We start from the raw sequence: 23992 nt of genomic DNA on the forward strand, positions 1-23992 counted from the left end.
TGGACTCGGTCCCCGGTCTTCCCCGGCCCTGCCCCCGAGCAGCTGCCGACCTCAAATAGAAGGCACGGTTTGGCCACACGAACATGAGGAGAGACGAACGGCCCGGAAGAAGATCCAAGCGGGAAGGGCCGGACGGCCCCCTCGCCGGAGGAGCGGAGCGTCCGGCTCCTAGCGGCTCCGGGGCCAGCAGCTACGGCGGGGGCGGCCCCAGTTCCCAGTCAGCGCCGGGCACGATCCCCCTCTAACGGGCGTCGTTTGGCCGTCAGATCCCCGTGACTCTCCTGCAGCTTCCTCCGTCGGGCCCAGCTGTGGACCCGCGTTCATTTCCAGAGTGCCATTCCCTCTGCAAGTGGGAAATCCCGGAAAGCGGCCGGATGCGGGATAGGGGTCCCGCTCCGAGCGGCCCGATCATTGCCGTGGTAGCCGCGGGAGCGGCGTCGACGGGGTACAGCGGAAGCACCAGCTCCGTTCCCGCTCACCGGGAACTTCCGGTCTCCGGAGGGTGGTCGGAGGTGGGAAATGAAACTCAAAGAGCAAGTGAAATAGACCCTTTTCCCCCGGGCGGCTGAGCCTAGGGATCACCAGTCACCGGGGGCGAGCGGAGAGGGCCGCGCACACAACCGTCCCCACCCTCCGTGGCCCTGACGGTTACGCTCCTCCCTTTTCAAAGCCTTATCGAAGGCCCACCTCCTCCAAGAGGCCTTCCCTGACTGCGCCCTCCTTTCCTCTTCTCCCACTCCCTTCTGCGTCACCCTGATTTGCTCCATTTTGTCATTCCCCCCTTGCCAGCCCCACCCCACTTAGGTCCATAGCTGTAATTTCTTTATATTAATCTGTCTCCCTCTCTAGACTCTAAGCTCGTTGAGGGACCGTGTCTGTTACATTGTACTCTCCCAAGCGTTTAGTACAGTGCCCCGAACGCAGTAGGCGATCAATAAATAAGTTGGAGTTCATTCGGCCGTATTTATTGAGTGCTTACTCCTGTGCAGAGCACTGTACTAAGCTCTTGGAGAGTACAATCGTCCCCCGGCACGTCCCATCCAGAGCGCCCGCAAGGGGAAAACATGTTTTAGCAGAATTGACTACTTAAATCTCTCCAGATTATCCTGGAGAGACATAGCTCTTTTCCCCGTAAGCGATGAGAGGCCGATTTGGAGCACTCTGAAGAGGAGGATGGTCGAAGGGGAGGTTTCACGGTGTCTGGATCAAGAGCGAAAAGGGTTTTTTTTTTCCCCACGACAGCCAGTTACATTTTTTCCCTCCATTTTCTCAGACTATTCAGAGTTGTTTTGATTCTGTTTTGGTTTTTTTTAACGTAATCTAGTCAACTGTCCCTCGGTCACTGACGCTGAAGTGACAGGTGAATGGATGACGAAGACCTCAGCCATGTGGCGTGTCTGTGTCTCCCACGTTTCCGGGACTGCCTTAGCCTTTGACCGATTTATCTTCTGAACCTTTAGTTTAGGCCTAAAGATAAACTTAATTAATTGACATATTGTCAGAGTTGTGGTGGGTGTGTATTTTTAAAGACCCCCCCCCCACCTTTACCACTTGCACACACACCATTTTGCTTTATATTCATTCAGTAGTATTTATTGAGCACTTACTATGTGCAGAGCACTGTACGAAGCGCTTGGAATGTACAGATCGGTCACAGAATTTATTATATCCATGTTGCTTCTTAGACTGTGAGTTCCATGTGGGTCAGGGACTGTATCCGCCCTGATTATCATGTATCTCCCCCAGCACTAGACACATCGTATTTGTTTGATAAATACCGTAATTATGATTATCCACACGATGGCTTAAGGATTACAGATGAGGTTTTCTTCTGTCAGCAGTTTGGTGCTATTCATTCGTTCATTCAATAGTATGTATTGAGCGCTTACTATGTGCAGAGCACTGTCCTAACCACTTGGAACGTACAGTTCGGTAACAGAAGTGGACCGGAGTGCCCCTGTCCGGCTAACGCCAACCTCCCCCCGCCCGGCCCTCACCAGGGCTCTGACCGATTTACCTGTCCCCGTGGGCAGGGAATGTGTCTATTGTCGAATTGTACTCTCCCCAGCGCTGAGTACAGCGCTCTGCGCACAATAAGTGCTCAATAAATACGACTGACTGATAGACTCGGCCCCTTTTGCGCCCTGAGAAGACGTTCCCAGAACAACAACGTTGGCAAGGCCGGGTCGACCTGGGACTCCCCACCCCCTCGGCCTTCCTCGGGCCCGGCGGTCACATCCCCTGTGGCCGCGGGGTCGGGAAGACCAGCGGCCCAGTGACCGCGTCTCCCTGCCCCGGCACAGAGACGCCCGGTGGCCCGGGGCAGTAGCCAGCGTGGGCATCCGGGCACTGACTCTGTCTTCTCCGCAGGACCGATGGAAGGCGGTGGTCGCTGGCGTCTCTGCCCTCGTCCGGCTACGGGACCAACACTCCCAGCTCCACGGTGTCGGTGAGTGCCCGACCGCTGGGCCTCTTGTCGTGCCCGGCTGCCGCCCCGGAAGGGGCCCGGGGCGGGGCGGCCCGACCGACCAGAGGCCCCCACGTCTTCGTGACCCTCTGGGCGAGCCTGGGACGAGGGCGGTGGAAGAACCGCCTAGAGGAGAGAGCGCAGGGCCGGGAAGGTGGAGGCCCGGGTTCTAGTCCGGCTCTGCCGCTGGTCTGCTGGGAGACCTCGGGCAAGTCACTCACCTTCTCACGGCCTCCGTTTCCCCATCTATAAAATGGGGATAAGATCCGCGCTCTCCCTCTCTGTTAGACGGGGTGGGCCGGGGGCGAGTTTTCAGGAGTAGGGCCATCGTGGGGAGGAAGGAACGTCTCGAGATGGCTGTGTGCGCTCTGCGTCCAGTCGGTGTGTCTGTGTGCGCACGCATGGTGCGTATGCGTAAGCGGGACTGTTTGTGCACACTTTTGTCCGGATCCTTTGGTATTCCCGGACATTAAATTCATTCAGAATTCCCAGCTCCCGCTCCCCGGAACAGAGATGCAGTCGGTGCATTTTCAGGCTGGCCTCAGTTCCCTCATCTGTAAATATTATAATAATTGATAATAACTTATGGTATTGTTTAAGCGCTTACGACGTGCCAAACACTGTTCTAAGCTCTGGGTAGATACAAGCTGATCAGGTTGTCCCACTTGAGTCTCACGGTCTCCATCCCCATTGTACAGAATAGGTAACTGAGGCGCAGGGAAGTGAAGTGACTTGCCCAGGGTCACACAGCTGACAAGTGGCAGAGCGGAGATTAGAACCCACGACCTCTGACTCCCAAGCCCGGGCTCTTGCCACTAGGCCATGCCGATGAAGACTGCGAACCCCATGTGGGATCTGGACTGTGTCCAACCCGATTGTCTTGTATCTAACCCAGTGCTTAGGACAGTGCTTGGTCCACAGAAAGCGCTCCACAAATACCGTAAAAAAGAGTTTACGGCCAAGCGGGGGGACAGACATTAAAATGAATCCCAGATGTGAACGGATGTGACGTGGGGCCGTGTGACCTTGGGTGAGTCATTTCACTTTTCTGGGCCTCAGTTATCTCATCTGGGGATAATAATAATAATAGTGGTGGTATTTGTTAAGCGCTTACTACGCGCAAAGCACCGTTCTAAGCGCTGGGGGGATACAAGGTGATCAGGTTGTCCCACGTGGGGCTCACAGTTTTAATCCCCATTTTCCAGATGAGGTCACGGAGGCACAGAGAAGTGAAGTGACTTGCCCAAAGTCACACAGCTGCTGGTAAGCGGCGGAGCCAGGATTCGAGCCCAGGACCTCTGACTCCCAAGCCCGGGCTCTTTCCACTGAGCCATGTGCCTCTCTAGGAGGACTGTGGGCCCCACGTGGGATCCAGACTGTGTCCAACCAGATTGAGTGGTATCTACCCCAGCGCTTAGAGCAGTCCTTGGCATATAGTAAGCGCTTAAGCTGTCTTATTGAAGGCCCCTCTCCTCCAAGAAGCCCTCCCAGACTAAACCCCCGTTTTCCTCTATTCTCCCCTTCCCTTCGGCGTCACCCTGGCCTGCTCCCTTTGCCCTTTTCCCCACAACACTTATGAACCTACCTGGATTTTATTTATTTGTCTCGACACCCGTCTCCCCTGCCCCCAAGACTGTAAGCTCTCTGTGGGCAGGGAATGTGTCTGTTTATTGTCCTCTCATCCTCTCCCAAGCCCTCAGTACAGTGCTGTGCACGCAGTAAGCGCTCAACAGTGAGAGGCAGCGTGGCTTAGCGGAAAGGGCCCGGGCTTGGGAGTCAGAGGTCATGGGTTCTAATCCCGGCTCCGCCATTTGTCAGCTGTATGACTTTGGGCAAGTCACTTCACTTCTCTGGGCCTCAGTGACCTCATGTGGAAAATGGGGATGAAGACTGGGAGCCTCATGTGGGACAACCCGATTATCCTCTATCTCCCCCAGCGCTCAGAACAGTGCTCGGCACATAGTAAGCGCTTAACAAATACCAACATCATTATTATTATTCTCTGTGCCTCATTGACCTCATCAGTAAAATGGGGATGACGACTGTGAGCCTCACGTGGGACGACCCGATGACCCTGTATCTCCCCCGGCGCTCAGAACAGTGCTCGGCACATAGTAAGCGCTTAACAGATACCACCATTATTATTATTATTCTCTGTGCCTCACTGACCTCATCTGTAAAATGACAGTGAAGACTGTGAGCCCCACGTGGGACAACCCGATGACCTTGTGTCTACCCTGGCGCTCAGAACAGGGCTTGGCACATAGTAAGCGTTTAGCAAACACCAACGTTCTCGTAAATCCGACTGAACGAAGGAACGAAGAAGGGCCGTAATTACTGTTATTATTATTCGGGTCTGGGCCCCCGGGGCCCGGGACGTTGGCCCTAAGGCCTCGCCGTTTCTCGTCGCAGTCGTCCTGCTCGTCCCAGGAGAAGCTGCATCAGCTGCCGTACCAGCCGACCCCCGACGAGCTGCACTTCCTGTCCAGGCACTTCTGCACCTCGGAGAGCATCGCCGCCGACAGCCGCTGCCGCGCTTCCGCCCTGCGCCCCCGCTCCCGCAGCCTCAGGTCGGGCCCGACCCCGCCTTCCCTCCCCGCGGCGATCCATCCGCCCATCCGCGCTATTCGCCGGCGCTTACTTGGGCACGGCACTGTACTGAGCGCCTGGAGAGTCGTCGGTCACGTTGGGTGCTTACTCCGGACGGAGCACCCTGCTTGGGAGAGTAGTCGATCGTATTTATTGAGCGCTTACTATGGGCAGAGCACTCTACTAAGTGCTTGGGAGAGTAGTCAGTCATATTGGGTGCTTACTTTGGGCAGAGCACTGTACTAAGCGCTTGGGAGAGTAGTCAATCATATCTATTGGGCGCTTACTATGGACAGAGCACTCTACTAACTGCTTGGGAGAGTAGTCAGTCGTATTTCGGGGGCCCTTACTGTGGACGGGGCACTCTCTTAAGCGCTTGGGAGAGTAGTCGGTCGTATTTATTGGGCGCTTACTGTGGGCAGAGCATTCTACTAAATGCTTGGGAGAGTAGTCAGTCATTTTTTCGAAGGCACTTACTGGGGTCAGAGCACTCTCCTAAGCGCTTGGGAGAATAGTCAGTCGTATTTATTGGGCGCTTACTGTGGACAGAGCACTCTACAAACTGCTTGGGAGAGTAGTCAGTCGTATTTTGGGGGCGCTTATTGTGGACAGGGCACTCTCCTAAGCGGTTGGGCGAGTAGTCAGTCATATTTATTGGATGCTTACTATGGGCAGAGCACTCTACTAAATGCTTGGGAGAGTAGTCAGTCATATTTCGAAGGCACTTACTGAGGACAGAGCACTCTCCTAAGCGCTTGGGAGAGTTGTCAGTCATTTATTGGACGCTTACTATGGGCAGAGCACTCTACTAACTGCTTGGGAGAGTAGTCAGTCATATTTTGGTAGCACTTACTGTGGACAGAGCACTCTATTAAGCGCTTGGGAGAGTAGTCAGAGAAGCAGCTTGGCTCAGTGGCAAGAGCCCGGGCTTGGGAGTCCGAGGTCGTGGGTTCGAATCCCGGCTCGGCCACTTGTCAGCTCTGTGACTTTGGGCAAGCCACTTCACTTCTCGGTGCCTCAGTTCCCTCATCTGTAAAATGGGGATGAAGACTGTGAGCCCCACGTGGGACAACCTGATTCCCCTGTGTCTACCCCAGCGCTTAGGACAGTGCTCGGCACATAGTAAGCGCTTGACAAATACCAACATTATTATTATTATTTATCGGGCGCTTACTATGGGCAGAGCACTCTACTAAATGCTTGGGAGAGTAGTCAGTCATTTATTGGGCGCTTACAGTGGACAGAGCACTCTACTAACTGCTTGGGAGAGTAGTCGGTCGTATTTCGGGGGCCCTTACTGTGGACAGGGCACTCTCTTAAGCGCTTGGGAGAGTAGTCGGTCATATTTATTGGGCGCTTACTATAGGCAGAGCACTCTACTAAATGCTTGGGAGAGTAGTCATTCATATTTATTCAATTGAATAAATCAATTATTTATTTATATCAATTAATTATTGATCACTTACTGTGCGCAAAGCACTGTTCTAAGCATTTGTATTGGGCTCTTCCTGTGGACAGAGCACTCTACTAAGTGCTCCCCGTGCGTAGTCAGCCATCGTGGGTTCGAATCCCGACCGTGCCCCTTGTCAGCTGTGTGACTGTGGGCGAGTCACTTAACTTCTCTGTGCCTCAGGTACCTCATCTGTAAATTGGAGGTGAAGACTGTGAGTCTCACGAGGGACAACTTGACTACCCTGTACCTACCCCAGCGCTTAGAACAGGGCTTTGCACGTAGTAGGCGCTTAGCAAATATTTATCGTACTGGGGGCAGAGCACTGGACTAAGCGCCTGGGAGAGTAGTCGGTCATATTTATTAAGCTTTAAATGTGTGCAGAGCACTGTACTAAGTGCGTGGGAGAGTAGTCAGTTGTATTTATTGAGCACCTATTGTGTGCCGAGCACCGTACTACGTGTGAGGGAGGGGACAATATAACAAACAGGCACATTAGGTGCTCGGGAGAGTGGTCAGTCAGTCGATTGTATTTACTGAGCGCTTACTGTGTGCAGAGCTCTGTACTAAGCGCTTGGGAGAGTACAGTAGAACAATAAACAGACACATTCGCTACCCACAACGAGCTTCCAGTCTACCCAGAAAGAATGTAACAAAGTACAGAGGCCTGTCCTGCCGCCCTCCCCCTCCCGGCATCTCTCCTTCGTTCAGTCGCGCTCTGGATCGGTCAGCGCCCTGGGGCGGCCCCGCGTGCAGAACGCCGCGCCGGACGCCGTGCAGGGCGCCGCGCCGGGCTCACGGGTCTCGGTTCCTCTCGCAGCCCCGGCCGCTCTGCCGCCTGCTGCGACCACGAGATAGTCATGATGAACCACGTCTACAGGGAGAGGTTTCCCAAGGTAACGGAGGACGTCCGGGCTCCCTCCCCTCGCGTTTGAACGCTCCCCCACCGTGTCCCCGGTCTGAAAATCGCACCCCGCCCAATCGTATTTATTGAGCGCTTACCGTGTGCAGAGCACTGTACCGAGCGCTTGGTAGAGTCCGATAGAGCAACGGACAGGCACGCTCCCCGCCCACAACAAGATTACAGTCTAGAGGGGGAGGCGGACGCGAATAGAAAGAAAGAAATAAATGACTCTGCCGCCTCGTCCCCGGGCAGGCCACGGCCCAGATGGAGGAACGGCTGCGGGAGATCGTGACGAGCTACTCCTCGGACCACGTCCGGCCTCTGTCCGACGGCGTCCTCAGCTTCACGCTCCATCAGCTGGTGGAGCTGGCCCGCGACTGCCTGGAGAAGGCCTGCCAGGGCCTCGTCTCCTCCCGCTACTTCCTCGAGCTGCAGCACAAACTGGACAGGCTGCTCCAGGAGGTAGGCCCGCGGAGGTGGGGGAGACGCCACCGGGCGGCCCACCCAGATGCGCGGGCGATCGGCGGATGGTTCTTAGCGGGCGCGCTGTGCCGACCGCTTGGGAGGGGGCCAAAGAATGGCACTTTGGGTAAAGACGAGATGGTTGCCCTCGGGAAGCGACAGCCCCCCGGGTGACCTCGTTCCCGTGGGAAAATCGTTCGGCTTTTCGGGAGCCCTTTTCGGGAAGTGACCTGAGTCCGAGTCTCCGCTCTGGGGCCTTAGTCTGCTTCGGGGGGGTTATATTATTTTTATCCCGTCCGTTAAGCGCTTACTGGGTGTCAGGCACCGTTCTAAGCGCTGGGGTGGGTACAAGTTCATCAGGTTGGACACAGTCCCTGGCCCGCACGGGGCCCTCAGTGTAAGAATGAAGGAAAGCAGGGCACTGTATTGTGTGATGTTAATCGGAACGGCAGAGCGGATTTAAGGAAAGCATTTTGGTAGAAGGTAGACGCCCAGTGCCGCCTCTTAGGGAGAAGGAACTTGGACTTAAATGATGCATTTTCCCATCGAAAGCACCCGGGAAAGCTATTTCTTTGTATCGTTTTGGTTTATCGCCATTGAGTGCGTTTAGCAGAATAAGGAGTGCGACAGAGAGGGCCTCAGCCCCCAGCTTGTAAAAGGCTATTAATAACGACGGTACTTGTCCCGCGCTTATTATGTACTGAGCGCCGAGATGGGTGTACAAGGGATCCAGTCCCCGGGCCCTACAGGACTCACAGCTGTGACAGCAGGAATCTCATCCCCCCTTTGACAGATGAGGAAACGGAGGCACAGAGAGTTAGTCGTATTTATGGAGCGCTTACTGCGTGCAAGGCACTGTATTAAGGGCTTGGGAGAGTACGTTATAACAATGCAACAGACACATTCCCTGTCCTCAGTGACCTTACAGTCTAGAAGGTAAGACAGAAATTAATATAAAGAAAGAAATTACGGATAGAATGATGATGATATTCGTTAAGCGCTTACGGTGTGCGAAGCACTGTTCTTAGTGCTGGATACGTACACGGAGAATAATAATAATAATGATGATGTTGGTATTTGTTAAGCGCTTACTATGTGCAGAGCAGTGTTCTGAGCGCTGGGGTAGATACAGGGTAATCAGGTTGTTCCACGTGAGGCTCACAGTTAATCCCCATTTTACAGATGAGGCCCAGAGAAGTGAAGTGACTTGCCCACAGTCAAGCAGCTGACAAGTGGCAGAGCCGGGATTCGAACCCATGACTCCCAAGCCCGGCCTCTTTCCACTGAGCCACGCTGCTTCTCTAGAGAAGAGGCGGAGTGACGTGCCCCAGGTCACACAGCCGGCAGTCAGGACTAGAACCCCTGTCCCCTGACTCGATCCATCTGTAGTGTTGATGAAACACTATTTTTCATGGCGTTTAAGGGCTTACCATGTGTCAAACACTGTTCTGAGCACTGGGGTAGATAAGTGAATTAGGTTGGGCACAGCATCTGTCCCCCTTGGGGATCACGATCTAAGTAGGAGGGAGAACAGGACAACTGAGGCACAGACAAGTTCAGCGACTTGTCCACGGTCACGCAGCAAGCATTTGTCAGAGGCAGGATTGGAACCCAGGTCCTCTGACTCCCTTCTGAGTGCAGAGCACCGGACCGAGTGCTTGGGAGGGGGCCACAGAATAAGTATGCACGATCCCGGCCCCCTGACCGCCCCCCGGCCCTCTCCTCCTTCCGCGAGACCACGGCTCCTCATCGAAGCAGCGGAGGGTCTCTCTGACTCCCGGGCAGGGGCCTGCTGATAATCAGGACGGAGAGCTAGCGTGAAGGTCCTTGGCGATCCATCTCCCCTGCCCCTCTCCGTCCGGTGGCCGTGCCCCTCTCCTGAACCTTTGGTTTGTTTTAAAAATAAAGCACCAAAAACTTCCACCCGTCTCGACGTGTCTCCTGTCAAGAGGCCTGATTTTGCCACCGTTTCCCAAGCCTCCGTGAAGTGCCTCGGTAGCTCTTCCATAATGATAATAATGGCGGCATTTGTTAAGCGCCTACTGGGTGCAAAGCATTCATTCATTCAGGAGTATTTATTGAGCACTTACTCTGTGCAGAGCACTGGACTAAGCGCTTGGACTGGACAACTGGGCAACAGATAGAGACCATCCCTGCCCAGTGACGGGCTCATAGTCTAAACCGGGGAGACAGACAACAAAAAGCGAGTAGTCAGGCGTCAATACCATCCAGATAAATAGAACCACAGGTGTATGCACATCATTAATAAAATAAAATAATCACTTCCAGTCTCCGTGGTCGTGGGGTTTTCCGGACGGAGAATCCGACTCGGCGTTATCACTTAGGAATTCAGGAGTCCGGGTCGCTCGGCGATAGTAGTCTGGATGTGGCTTCTTCAGTATTCGGCCGGACGTTCGGCTGGCCGGTCGTCAGCCGGTAGGTAGGAAAGCCGCCCGGTTGTCAGTAGGATTTTTTGACCGTCTATCGATCCCTCGATGATATTGAGCAAGTGCCTAGGGATCAGTCAGTGGATATATTGAGCGCCGTCTGACCCATCGCTCATTCGGAGGGATTCCCTGGGCACCTACTACTGATCCGTCGATGGCATCTGAGTGCCTGTGGATTCATCGATCAGTGGAATTTATTGAGCGCCTACTGACCAATAATTAGTCAGTGGTACTTATTGAGTGTCTGCTGAGGGCTAGGCCCTGGAAGGGGCGCAGGGGAGAGTTCCCTGCTCTCCGGGCGCTGACGGTCTGAGGGGGCAGATGGGCAGACTTTTCCCCGGAGGTGGGGCGGGAGGAAGAAGCGGGCTGCGGCTGGCAGGAGCGCGTGCCACTAGATGAAGGTGAAATCGTCGATTTGTTCACCGAACGGTCACGTCGGCCTAGAAACTTGTAAAATTACGTGGCAGGCCCTGCTTGCCGGGCCAGATGAGGAAACCAGAGGGCCGGGGCACCAGCGGGCAAGCGGCTTGGCCTCGTCGGAAGAACCTGGCTTCTTAATTCCGGCTCCGCCGCTTGCCTGCTGTGTGTGACCTTGGCCGAGTCACTGTCTGGGCCCTCCGTTTCCTCATCTGTAAAACAGAGATTCGCTATCTGTTCTCCCTCCGCGAGCCCTGCCTAGGCTGGGGAAGGAGTCTGACCTGCGGTTCTTGTATCTATCCTGGTGCTCAGTACAGTGCTTGGCACATAGCGCTGAACAAGTACCACTGTCATTATTATCGGTCACTGTGCTGTGTAGGAGCAGCGTGGTTTAGTGGCTAGAGCACGGCCCTGGGAGTCAGAGGGACCTGGGTTCTAATCCTGGTTCCGCCATTTGTCTGCTGTGTGACCTTGGGCAAGTCATTTCACTGGGCCTCATTTGCCTCAACCGAAAAATGGGGATAAAGACTGTGAGTGCCACGTGGGACAGGGACTGTGTCCAACCTGATTACCTTGTATGTACTTCAGCGCTCAGTACCTGACACCTAGTAGGTGCTTAACAAATACCACAATTATTATTGTTATTATCATTATTATGTTATTATTGTTGTTGTCGTTATTGTTTTCAAGCATCAGGGCCTCCTGACCCGTCCGGTCCCCGGGCCCCACGGCCTCTATAAAACCGCTCAAGCCGTGTGCCCCTCAGAGGGGTCCATGGCGGTCTCTCCGCCCCCTCCTCGCCCCCCACCAGGTATTAGCAGGGCCCTTGGGTGGGTGCAGGTGATTTTGCCATGTCTGCCGGCCCCGCGTGGCCTGGCCTTACTCCAGCGGGTGTCTCTGGGGGCTCTTCTCTCCCCGCCGTGACCGGCGCCCGCCCCAGGCCCACGACCGCTCGGACAGCGGGGAGCTGGCCTTCGTCCAGCAGCTTGTCAAGAAGATCCTGTTCGTCATCGCCCGCCCCGCTCGCCTGCTGGAGTGCCTGGTGAGTGGCTCCTCGGGGCCCCGCCGGGGTGCCCGGCAGCACAGATCCCTCGTGGCTATTTATCGAGCGCCGGCCAGGTGCGGAGCACTGTACCGGCCGGCGCGAGGGGCGGCTTCCCAGGGCTTTGAGGTTCGTCAGCCCGGCCGGGTGGAACACGGAGGCCCCTCGCCGTCGGCCCCCTCGGCCTGGCCGAGGAGGGGCTGTGGCACCCGCTGGGGGGAGGGCGGGCCAGCTCTGTGCCTTGCCCGTGGCGGGAGGGGGGATGGGATCAGGAGGCCCGGGCCCTGAATCCCAGAAAATCCAGCGCGGATTGTTCGGTGAACGGGAAGAGACGGGTGAGCGGGCTATCCTCTGCAGGAATTTGACCCGGAAGAATTCTACTACCTCTTGGAGGCGGCGGAAGGCCATGCCAAGGAAGGGCAAGGCATCAAGACGGACATCCCCAGATATATCATCAGCCAGCTGGGGCTCAACAAGGATCCCCTGGAAGGTAAAACCGAGGGCCTCCCATCCTCCCCCCAACCCCAGGGTTTCTGTGGAAAGGGCTCCGAGAGCCTAAGGAACGGGACTGTGAATGTGACTCTAGACCGTAAACTCACTGTGGTCAGGGAACGTGTCTGTTTGTTGTTCTCCTGTCCTCTCCCGAGCACTTAGTACAGTGCTCTGCATACAGTCAGCGCCCAATAACTATGATTGAATGATGAATGAATGACAAAGCAGACAGTCCTCCCGGGCTGTGAGGGAGCTGGAGGGAGAGCAGGAGAGAAGAGCTGAGCGCCGTTTCACCGTGAAACCCCTTAAAGGGCCGCCTTCATTCATTCATTCCATAGTATTTATTGAGCGCTTACTATGTGCAGAGCACTGGACTAGGCGCTTGGAATGAACAGGTCGGCAACAGATAGAGACGGTCCCTGCCGTTTGACGGGCTCACGGTCTAATCCGGGGGAGACGGGCGGACGAGAACGATGGCGATAGATAGAGTCGAGGGGAAGAACGTCTCATAAAAACAATGGCGACTAAATAGAATCAGGGTGATGTACATCTCATTAAACAAAATAAACAAACTAAATAGAGTGATAGAGATATATACAGTAGAGCGGAAGAGTACAGTGCCGAGCGGGTGGGATGGGAGAGGGGGAGGAGGAGAGGGAAAGGGGGGAGAAGAGGGTTTAGCTGCGGAGAGGTGAAGGGGGGGGGGTAGAGGGAGCGGAGGGAAAAAGGGGGGAGCTCAATCTGGGAGGGGGGAGCTCAGCCGCCTGAAAGAGACAGAGCTGGTCTCGCCCATCTAGATGGGAAAATCACAAAAAAAGAAGGAAAACTGGCCCCGGTGGCGTTCAGCTGGGGGCCTGTCATCTGGGAAGCACCATGGGCTCAGAGCTGGAGAGAAAGGCTTGAGGGGCCACGGTCTAACGCCCGTCCACGGCCGCCTAACCGAGCCACGAAGTTGGATTGGCCAGCAGCATCCGTCTGGCCGAAGGGCTTCAGTGGCGGCATTTTTTAAAGCCCTGAGCGTTGGGGTAGAGAGGGATGATGAGGTCAGACACGGTCCCCGTTCTTCTTGGGCCACGCCATCTAAAAGGGAGGGAGACCGGGGAGCTCATCGCCGTTCCGCCACCAAGGAGGTGGGGGTCCAGAGGAGGCCAGTGACCGGCTCAGGGTCACACGGCAGGCCCAGGGCAGAGCTGGGACCAAAAGACACCCAGGTGCCTAAATCCAAGGGGCCTGGCCATGGGTGTGAGTGCGTTTGTCGGTGTTCATCTCTGCTCCTGTCTCGCTCTAATAATAATAACTGTGGTGATTGTTAAGAACTTACTATGTGCCAGGCACTGTACTAAGCGCTGGGGTAGATACAAAGTAATCGGGATGGACCCGGTCCCTGTCCCACATAAGGCTCACAGCCTTAATCCCCATTTTACAGATGAGGGAACAGAGTAACAGGGAAGTGAAGTGACTCCCTCAAGGTCACACAGAGCAGACGAGTGGCAGTGCCGGGATTAGGACCAAGGTCCTTCTTGATTCCAGGCTCGGGATCTGTCCACTAGCCGCGCTGCCTCTCTCTCGCTTCATTTCCCTAGAGATGCCCCCCACCCGGTGCAGAAAGGATGCGGGAGGTGCGAGCGGATGATACTTGAGAAATCGATACCGTTCCGAAAGCCAAGACCAAAACCCATTCATCACTTATCAGACAGAGCCCGGTGGCCGTGCTCCTGAAAAGCCTCCCAGGGAGAGAGACTTCCTTCCCCCACTGAGGCTTTCAAAGTCCCTTCTTTACCTCTGTACCTCCCCAGTCTGCAGGAAGGGCTCGAGTCGGTGAAATAAAAAGGGGCAGGCGTCTAACGGTGTTCAGATGAATTTTCAAAATCTCCCCGGTCCCTCTGGCCGCCACCGACGGCTGACCGGTGGCGTGGGTTTCCCCGATAACGGTGATTTCGCTGGCGTGACATTGAAGATGAGCCCTTTTTTTATTTGGTTTTTGTTTTTTCGGTTTTTTTTGATGAGAGGAATCGCAGCCGGCGAGGCTGTCACAGTCCACTCGGGTGACGCTCCACGCCCCGATGTAAAAGGTCTCGTCAGTGTTGGCCCTTTGAACCCCACCCTCATCCTTCTCCTCTTCTTCCCCCTTCCCCAGTCTGTCTCTTCTTCTCTTCCCTTTCCCTCCTCTCTTCTTCTTCCTCCCACTCCTCTTCTCTCTCCCCTATAGTCTTCTCTCCTCCGCTTCACAGGAGGAGACAGACATCTCTCCAGCCCCCACTGGGCATCTCAGATGCAGTTTCCTGGAAGCCGTTCCGATTCCCACTTCTCGGATGGGTCCCTCTCTTCTTCTTCCCAGGAGGCCCCCCTTTCCCTCTTCCCAGATGATCCTCCTTTCCTTCTTACCGGAAGGTCCTCCTTTCCCTTTTCCATTCATTCATTCATTCGATCGCATTTATGGAGCACCCACTATGTGCAGAGGAACCAAGAGCTATGTCAGCCGCTCGGGAGAGTACCGGACAACCCCCCTTTCCCTCTTCCCGGACTGTTCCCCTTTCCCTCTTCCCAGACTGTTCCCCTTTCCTTCTTCCCAGACGGTCCCCGTTCCCCACTTCCCAGACGGTCCCCGCGGCCGCTTTCCCATCCAAAGACCCACACCCACCATCTTCCCCGCGGAGAAACGTTGCGCTCTTCAGAGCCGATCGTGACGGGCACCCGCGGGCTCCCGGCAGCCCGGAAGGAGCAGGAGGTCTGGACGCGGGGGTCACTCGGCTTGTCCAAACCTGCTCCGAAGACGCAGGCGGTTGGAGGGCCTGGATGTGGGGGTGGGTAAGGCCCGGGTCTTTCCAAAGGCCGTAAATAAATGATTCCCGGGCGTGTCCGCCTTAGAATGCCCTTCTGGAGAGACCGGGCATTCTCGAGGCATCTCCGAGGCGTCTCTAGGAGAGAGCGATGTGGTGAGAAGCGTCGGGGGCAAAGGGTCAGCCCAGGGTCGGAGCCTGGAGCTAGTGCCGGCTCCAGGGTCCCGTCGGAGATTATATCGGAGCCCCGCTGTTGTTTTGAGCGGTCAAACGAGGCTGCTTTTTGAGTGCCCGCTGGGTGCAGAGCACTATGCTGGGTACATGGGAGAGTACGCTAGTCAGTCGGTCATATTTATTTAGCACTTACCGTGTGCAGAACACTGTACTAAGTGCTCGGGGGGGGTACGGTATGACACTAAACAGACACATTCCCTGCCCACAGTGAGCATACAGCTGTACGGTGGGGAGGAAGAAGATGAATCACGGATGTTCAGGGGTGTGTGGGGCGAGTGTCTGTGGGGAGATGGGTCTGTGTGTCTGTCAGTCGGGCAGTTGTATTTACTGAGCGCTCTGGGAGAGTAACAGTATGACAGTAAACAGACACATTCCCTGTCCACAACAAGCTGCATGGCGGGGAGGAGGAAGATGAATTAGGGATGGTTGGGGGCGGGGGTGGCGGGGTGTGTGTGTGTGTGTGTGATGGGTGTGTAGATGCTCACTCGAGTTAGTAGACCTGACCTCTGCCCTCAGGGAGCTTCCAGATGAACTAGGATCTTATGGCATTTGACTAATGCGTTCAGTCGTATTCATTGAGCGCTTACCGTGGACAAAGCACTGGACTGAGCATTTGGAAAATACAGTTGAGCAACAAATAGAGGCAATCCCTACCCAACGATGGGCTCCCCGAAACGAGTAGACGGGCATCAGTAGCATCATTATAAATAAATCGAATTATAGATATATACGCGCCCTTAATGAAAATAAATAGAATCGTGATCATAAATAGGGAGATATATACACAAGTGCCGTGGGGCAAGTGATCAAAGTATCAAAGCCTGGACGCGCCGTTTGCCTGTGACATGCTATGACCCGGGGGGAGCGGACGTGTACGGGTTATGGTTAGCCACGTGCGTCATTCGCGGGTGCTTCTCTCGGTGGAAAGAGCCCGGGCTTGGGAGTCAGAGGTCATGGGTTCAAATCCCAGCTCAGCCGCTTGTCAGCTGTGTGACTTTGGGCAAGTCACTTCACTTCTCTGTGCCTCAGTTCCCTCATCTGGAAAATGGGGATTAAGACCGTGAGCCCCACGTGGGACAACCTGATCACCTTGTATCCTCCCCAGTGCTTAGAACAGTGCTTTGCGCATAATGAGCGCTTAACAAATGCCGTTATTATGATTATTATTCTCTGCGGGCGTCATCCATCGATCTATATTGTTTATTGAGCGCTTTCCGTGTGCAGGGCACCACCTAAGTGCTTGGGAACACGTTCCCTGCCCTCCAGGAGCTTACTGCGTGTACGTGTTGCTTTATGTGTCGTCGTCTGTGCCACCTCTCTGGGCGTGTAGCCGTGTGTGTTGTTACCCGAACCGGTGACCTGCGCTTGCGTGTATTGTTACCTTTACCGGCGTCCCGCGTGTGTCATTGCGTGTCTGCGTCGCCGCGTGCGTTGTTACCCGTACCGGTGACCTGCGTGCGGTGTCTCTTTGTCCATAGAAATGGCACAGCTGGGCAGCTACGACAGCGGGGCGGCGGCCACCCCGGAGACGGACGAATCTGCCGACGTGAGTGTTCTCGGCTGCTGGCGGCCTCCGCTGGCCCCGGCCTGGCTCCCGGCCGCGGCATGCTGCCCGGTGTGCCCGGCGTTCCAGAGAACGCGCCTGCCGGATCGCTCCGGTGCCCCCTCGTGCTTCCCAGTCGATGCCCACAGTGTGGGGTGGCCGTCTGCTGAGCGCAGAGCACTGTCCTGGCTCCTGCTGTGTGCAGAGCACTGCCCGGGCACCAGCTGTGTGCAGAGCAATGTCCCGGGCACCTGCTGTGTGCAGAGAACTGTCCCGGGCACCTACTGTGTGCAGAGAACTGTCCCGGGCACCGGCTGTGTTCAGAGCACCGTCCCGGGCACCGGCTGTGTGCAGAGCACCGTCCCGGGCACCTGCTGAGCGCAGAGCACTGTCCCGGGCACCTGCTCTATGCAGAGCACTATCCCGGGCACCAGCTGTGTGCAAAGCACTGTTCCGCGTGCCCACCTTTCGTACGTCCAGCACGGTCCCGACTACTCGGGCGAGAAGGTCTGGCCTCCGTGTTGACCGTTTCCCGGTCGGACGGCATCCGGTGGTTCGGTAACTTCCCTGGTGGTTTTTCCCAGAGCTCCGCCGCGGCGCTGAAGCTCCGGAGAGAACCTCGGGAAAGCGACTTCGAGACCATCAAGCTGATCAGCAACGGAGCGTATGGGTGAGTCACCCGGGGGTCCACCCCCGCGGAGGGGGCATCCGATAAATCAGTATCTAATCTATCGATCCGTGGTATTTATTGAGTGCTTACGCTGGGCGGAGCACTGATCTAAACACTTGGGAGCTTGCAGTGTAGAGACGAGATGCAACTGGAAATCAATCAGAAATCATCCTGTGGTATTTATTGAGTGCTTTACTCTGTGCGGAGCACTGTTCTAAACGCTTGGGAGCTTGCAGTGTAGAGTCGAGATCCAACTGGAAATCAATCAGACATCATCCTGTGGTATTCGTTGAGTGCTTACTGTGTGCAGAGCACTGTTCTAAGCACTTGGGAGAGTTGAGAGTAACAAAGTTGGAAGACACATCCCTTCCCACAACGAGCTTATGGCCTAGAGATGAGATCCAACTGGAAATCAGTCAATCGGTCATTCGGTGGTATTTATTGAGCGCTTACTGTTTGCAGAGCACTGTTCTAAGCACCTGGGAGAGTCGGTAGACACATTTCCTGCCCACACCCAGCTTACACTCTAGAGACGAGATCCAACTGAAAATAAGGCAATCATTCGGTGGTATTTATTGAACATTTACCGCACGCGGGGCACTGTACTGAGCGCTTGGGAGAGTTGGAGGTAACAGAGTTGGCGGACGGTTTCCCTGCCCCCAAGGAGCGGAGAAGTGTAGTGGGCTTTCCTGAGCTGCGGGGCCGTGGACCACGGAGGTACCAGAGAATATAGGTGCTGGTGCTCCTCCGGACCCTGTCGGCGGATCTGAGCAGATAATCCATTCATTAGCCTGCAGAACACCGTATTAAGCGCTTGGGAGAATAGTCCAGGAGGAGCATGGTGTAGTGGATGGAGCACGGGCCGGGGAGTCAGAAGGTCATGAGTTCTGGAGAAGCAGCGTGGCTCAGTGGCAAGAGCCCAGGCTCGGGAGTCAGAGGTCGTGGGTTCTAATCCCGGCCCCGCCACTCATCAGCTGGGTGACTTTGGGCGGGTCACTTAATGTCTCTGTGCCTCCGTTCCCGCCTCCGTAAAATAGGGATGAAGACTGTGAGCCCCACGTGGGACAACCTGATGACCTTGTATCTCCCTTAGTGCTTAGAGCGGTGCTTGGCTCATCATCATCATCATCATCATCATCATCATTATTATTCTATTCCTGGCTCTGCCACTTGTCTGCTGTGTGACTTGGGGGAGTCCCTTCCCTTCTCTGTGCCTCAGTTACCTCATCTGTAAAATGGAGATTGAGGCCGTGAGCCCCAGGTGGGAGAGTAACTGTGTCCAACCCAATTTGCTTGTATCCACCCCAGTGCTTAGTAAAGTGCCTGGCACACAGTAAGCGCTTAACAAACACCAGTATTATTATTATAATTATTATTAATGTTGCTATTGGTTAAGCTTTTGCTCTGTGCCAGGCACTGCATTAAGCACTGGTTTGGACACAAGATCTTCTGGTCAGACCAGGCTTTGGCCCACAGTGTAAGTGGGAGGGAGAACACGTACTTCATCCCTAGTTTACAGGTGTGGAAACTGAGTCAGCTGAATCGGCCCAGCCCTGAACCTCCCCTCTCCATTCCCGACTGTAAACCCCAATCCTGACGCCTTCATTCAGTCCTATTTATTGAGCGCTGTCCGTGTGCAGAACACCGTACTAACCACTTGGGAGAGTACAAAACAACGACAGGCACATTCCCTGTCCCCTTTCAGTCTGGATCCTTCAGGACTGGAATGCCTATTCCTTTCCTTCTGTCCTCCTCTAGAAAGAGTGCCGGGATTTCCAGTGGCGTGAAATCAAAAAGTCCCGGCCTGTGCTGGGTCACTGTGGGGAAGGGTCAGGGACGGAGAGAGGAGAGTCAAGGGTGTTAGCCGGTCTGTGCCGGATCACTGGGAGAGGGTGGGGGACGGAGAGGGGAGAATCGGGTGTGGATGGTCCGTGCTGGATCACTGAGGGGGAGTCAGGGATGGAGAGGGGAGAGTCAGGGGTTTTGGGTGGTCCCTGCTGGGTCACTAGAGAGAGTCAGGGGTGTTGGATGATCCGTGCTGGATCACCGAAGTCGGGTCTGATGGATGGTCCGTGCTGGGTCACTAGTGAGAGTCAGGGGTGTCGGGTGGTCTATGCTGGGACACGGGGGAGAGTCAGGAGTGCAGAAGGGAAAATCAGGGATGGTGGATGCTCTGTGCTGGGTCACTAGGGAGAGTCAGGGGTGTTGGGTGGTCCGTGCTGAGTCACGGGGGAAGAATCGGGGATGGAGACGGGAGAGAAGAGAATCATCTCCTAGCAACAGATGTGACCCTTGTCCCCCCTCCTTTCCTTCTCCCTCTCTCCCTCCTCCCTCCGTCCCTTCCACGTGCTCCTCCCTCTGTCCCTCCCCCCATCCCCCCCGGCCCCCCCGCGGGCCGGTGCGGCTCTCAGGGCGGTGTACTTCGTGCGGCACAAAGAGTCCCGGCAGCGGTTCGCCATGAAGAAGATCAACAAGCAGAACCTCGTCCTGCGGAACCAGATCCAGCAGGCCTTCGTGGAGCGCGACATCCTGACCTTCGCCGAGAACCCGTTCGTCGTCAGCATGTACTGCTCCTTCGAGACCCGCCGTCACCTGTGCATGGTCATGGAGTACGTCGAAGGTGAGGGGGCCTGCCGTCCGGCCCCAGGTCCGAGTCTGAGTCCACGGGCCCGCGGCCCGGTGTCCGAGCCCATCCGTTCAGTTGCGTTTATTGAGGGCTTACTGTGTGCAGAGCCCGGTGTCCGAGCCCACAGTCCGGGCCCAGAGGCCGAGTCCGGTGCCCGAGCCCACAGTAATAATAATAATAATAATAATAATTATGGTATTTGTTAAGCACTTACTATATGCCAGGCACTGTACCGAGCACTGGTTTGGATACAACCAAATTGGGTTGGACCCAGTCCCTGTCTCACTTGGGGCTTAGTTTCAATCCCCATTTTTACAGACGAGGTAACCGAGGCACAGGGATGGAAAGTGACTTGTGCAAGGACTCACAGCGGACAAGTGGCGAAGCCGGGATTAGAACCCATAACCTTCCGATCCCAGGCCCGTGCTCCATCCACTGCTCCACGCTTCTCTGAGCCCAGAGTCCAAGGCCAGTGTCCGAGCCCACGGTCCGAGCCCAGAGGTCAAACCCGGTGTCCCAGCTCAGGGTTCGAGCTCACGACTCGAGCCCACGGCCGAGCCCGCCGTCAGAGCCCACAATAATAACGTTGGTATCTGTTAAGCGCTTACTATCTGCAGAGCACTGTTCTAAGTGCCGGGGTAGATACGGGGTCATCAGGTTGTCCCGCGTGGGGCTCACAGTTAATCCCCATTTTACAGATGAGGTACTGAGGCACGGGGAAGTGAAGTGACTTGCCCACAATCTGAGCCCAGAGACGGAACCCACGGCCGAGCCCGGCGGCCGAACCTGTGGCCGACCCAGAGTCCAAGCCCAGTGTCTGGGCTCCCGGTGAGAGTCCGAGCCCGGCCGGGCCCTCATGCCGTTCGCTGTCTCGCGTCTTGCAGGAGGAGACTGTGCCACTTTGATGAAGAACATGGGCCCCCTCCCCGTGGACATGGCCCGCATGTACTTCGCCGAGACGGTGCTGGCGCTCGAATACCTCCACAACTACGGGATCGTGCACAGGGATCTCAAGCCGGACAAGTACGGGCCTGAACCCAAACCCCGGGACCAGAGGCCCGCGAGAGCTCTCGCTCGCACACCTCACGCTGGGCCGGGCTGGGTGATCTCGTGGTTGCGTTAGGTTGGGTTAGATCGTGTTTTGTTGGATTGGGTTGATTTGGGTTGTGTTATTTGGGTTGGGTTGGGTTGAGTTAGTTGGGTTGTGTTAGATTGGGTCGCGTTGAGTTATTTGTGTTGGGTTGGATGTTGTGACGTCCTCGCCTGGAGCCGAGGTGGATCATCGCTGGCCGTCAGAAGCCAGGGTGGAGATGCAGCCTGCCCACCCACCCCCAACACACCTCGGTGTGACCCCCGACCCCGGCGTGGGCTACTGCAGGACCGGGGGCCACCCCGTAGCACCAGCGGCTGGATGGCAGTATAAATGTGGGACGCGTTATAAAGAGGGACGTTCAGACCAAGAGGAGTGAGTGGTCCCCAGGGTCTTCAGCGGGAATCCTCCTCTCCCCTCCTCCCCCAAACCTTGCGGACCCTCCCCAGACCCGTGCCCCGCACACCCAGCGAGGAGGGGAAGTGGAAAGAGAGAGAGGGAGTTTATGTTTTCTCGTTCCGGACCTGGGTGACTGAGAAAGGTACATTGCAGCGGGGGGTCAAATGGTGCCGCCCTTCCCTCCACTGCTGATGGTCCCCAGAATGGTCATCGGACCCATGCTGACCCTCCCGGCCCAGCACCCCAAAGGGCAGCGTAGGGTCCCGACTGGCCCCCCTTACTCTCCCTCGCTCCCTCGCTCTCTCTCCCTCTTTCTTTTTCTCCTTCTTTTGCTCTCTCATAATCTTACCGTCTAAGAGAGGGGAGAGCGGGGCTCTTACGCCCATTTTACCGATGAGAAGGAAACCGAGGCCGAGAGAAGACCAGGGACTTGTCTGAGGTCACCCTGCAGGCCAGCAGCAGAACTGGGCCCGAAACCCGGGTCTCCAGAATCTCAGCCCGGCGTGTCCCGGGCCCCCGTGTCCATACCGACGTGGACGGCCGTTCTCTTCTCCCCCCGCAGCCTGTTGGTCACGTCCATGGGGCACATCAAGCTGACCGACTTCGGCCTGTCCAAAGTGGGGCTGATGAGCCTGACCACCAACCTCTACGAGGGCCACATCGAGAAGGACGCCCGCGAGTTCCGGGACAAGCAGGTGGGTTCCCGCCCGGCGGGAGACGGGACAACGCCCGGACCACTGGCTCCCTGCCCCCTCGGGGAATCCCTTGTGTCCACGTGAAAGGCCTGGGTCAGGCCGTGTGCCCGCGTGCCCCGTCTCGGCCCGACGGCCCTCCTCTTCCTCTTCTTCCCCGCTTTGCCCCCAGCCAGTCCCCTGCACCTCGTGCCAACAGACCCCATCTGCCATTTTCTAAGCCAAACAGTCCTGCCGTCATGGTTGCCCAGCAGACGCGGGCCCTGAGCCCCGACAGCCCCCCAGTTCCACTGGGGTGGACGGGAGTGTTGAAGGCAAAGAGGACTTTACATTCAATTAATTGTATTTATTGAGCGCTTACCATATGCAGAGCACCGTATTAAGCACTTGAGCACTGCTTTAATGGACCCTGGCAGGAGTCGGTGTGCCCTATACATTCGATGGTATTTATTGAGCGCTTACTGGGTGCAAAGCACTGTACTGAGCACTTGAGAGAGTACGATATAATAATAAGCAGACGCATTCCCTGCGCACAGTGAGCTTAATGCTGGCAGTGAAGTCGAGGGCACCCAGAGGGTTTTAGAACGGGCGTGCCCGGGCACCAAGGGGTGCGTTTATCAGAGGCAGCTGCACCATTCGTTCGTTCATTGGGTCGTATTTATTGAGCGCTGACTGAGCGCCCTGGTCCAAGCCCTGGGGGGAGAACAATATGGGACACGGTATAGAGGGACAGTCGGACCAAGGGGAGCGAGTGGTCCCCAGGATCCTCACTGGGAATCCTCCTCTCCCCTCCTCCTCCAAACCCCGGCAGATCCTCACCACCCTGTGTCCTTCTGTCTGGCTGTCCATCCCCAGGCCCTCCCCCGGCCGGGCCACTGCCGTACGCCTGTTATGTGCAGAGCTTATTACGGACACGCGGTCGGGCAGACGCGGCTGTGGTGCGGATCTGCAAGGGTTTGGGAGAAGGGGGGAGAGGAGGATTCCCATTGAGGACCCTGGGGATCACTCACTCCCTTTGGTCTGACTGTCCCTCTCTATAATGCGTCCCATATTATTCCCTCCCAGGGCTTAGTTCAGGGCTCTGCACACAATGAGCGCTCAATAAATACAGTCAAATATATAAAGGGACAAAAAGTCAGCTCTTCTTTCCTGTGACTTGGAACCATCTCCACCCCCGCCCCCGTCCCCTGACCCTTTATCGATTGAAAATGACCCAGTGTGATTTGGGGGTGGGGGTCCCTAGGGTAGGACCTGGGAAGACCTTTATAACGACTCCCGCCCCTGAGCCCCGTCCCGTTAGACCTGGGTTCTAATCCCGGCTCTGCCACTTATCTGCTGTGTGTGACCCTGAACAGGTCACTGCACCTCCCTGGGCCTCATTCATTCAATCGTATTTATTGAGCGCTTACCGTGTGCAGAGCACACTGTACTAAGCACATGGAAAGTACAATCTGGCAACAGAGACGATCCCTGCCCAACAGTGGGCTCACCGTCTAGAAGTGCCTCAGTGTCCTCATCTGTAAAATGGGGATGCAACACCCGTTCTCCCTCCCTTTGAGTCCCTTGTGGGACGGGGACTGGGTCCAACCTGATTACCTCGTGTCTGTCCAGCGCTTAGCGTGTAGTGTGCGCTTAACCGACGCCATTGTTATTATCATCTTCTTTCTGTGGTGCTCTCCCAAGGGCCT

General features: G+C 55.9%; 1 protein-coding gene across 2 annotated transcripts in view; it reads left to right on the top strand.

Moving 5' to 3' along the window:
* The window catches only part of MAST4 (microtubule associated serine/threonine kinase family member 4), a 193174-nt gene that overhangs the window by 152640 nt on the left and 16542 nt on the right, over nucleotides 1-23992 (top strand). For both annotated transcript variants that reach the window (XM_029070088.2, XM_029070098.1), the window contains 11 exons: nucleotides 2371-2449; nucleotides 4880-5037; nucleotides 7327-7402; nucleotides 7663-7872; nucleotides 11677-11778; nucleotides 12136-12268; nucleotides 16763-16830; nucleotides 17412-17497; nucleotides 19909-20117; nucleotides 21008-21146; nucleotides 22175-22307. In XM_029070088.2, the coding sequence (XP_028925921.1) occupies nucleotides 2371-2449; nucleotides 4880-5037; nucleotides 7327-7402; nucleotides 7663-7872; nucleotides 11677-11778; nucleotides 12136-12268; nucleotides 16763-16830; nucleotides 17412-17497; nucleotides 19909-20117; nucleotides 21008-21146; nucleotides 22175-22307 (1393 nt within the window). The remainder of the gene's footprint in view (nucleotides 1-2370; nucleotides 2450-4879; nucleotides 5038-7326; nucleotides 7403-7662; nucleotides 7873-11676; nucleotides 11779-12135; nucleotides 12269-16762; nucleotides 16831-17411; nucleotides 17498-19908; nucleotides 20118-21007; nucleotides 21147-22174; nucleotides 22308-23992) is intronic.

This window comes from Ornithorhynchus anatinus, chromosome 1 (assembly GCF_004115215.2).
Source record: "Ornithorhynchus anatinus isolate Pmale09 chromosome 1, mOrnAna1.pri.v4, whole genome shotgun sequence".
NCBI lineage: Eukaryota > Metazoa > Chordata > Mammalia > Monotremata > Ornithorhynchidae > Ornithorhynchus > Ornithorhynchus anatinus.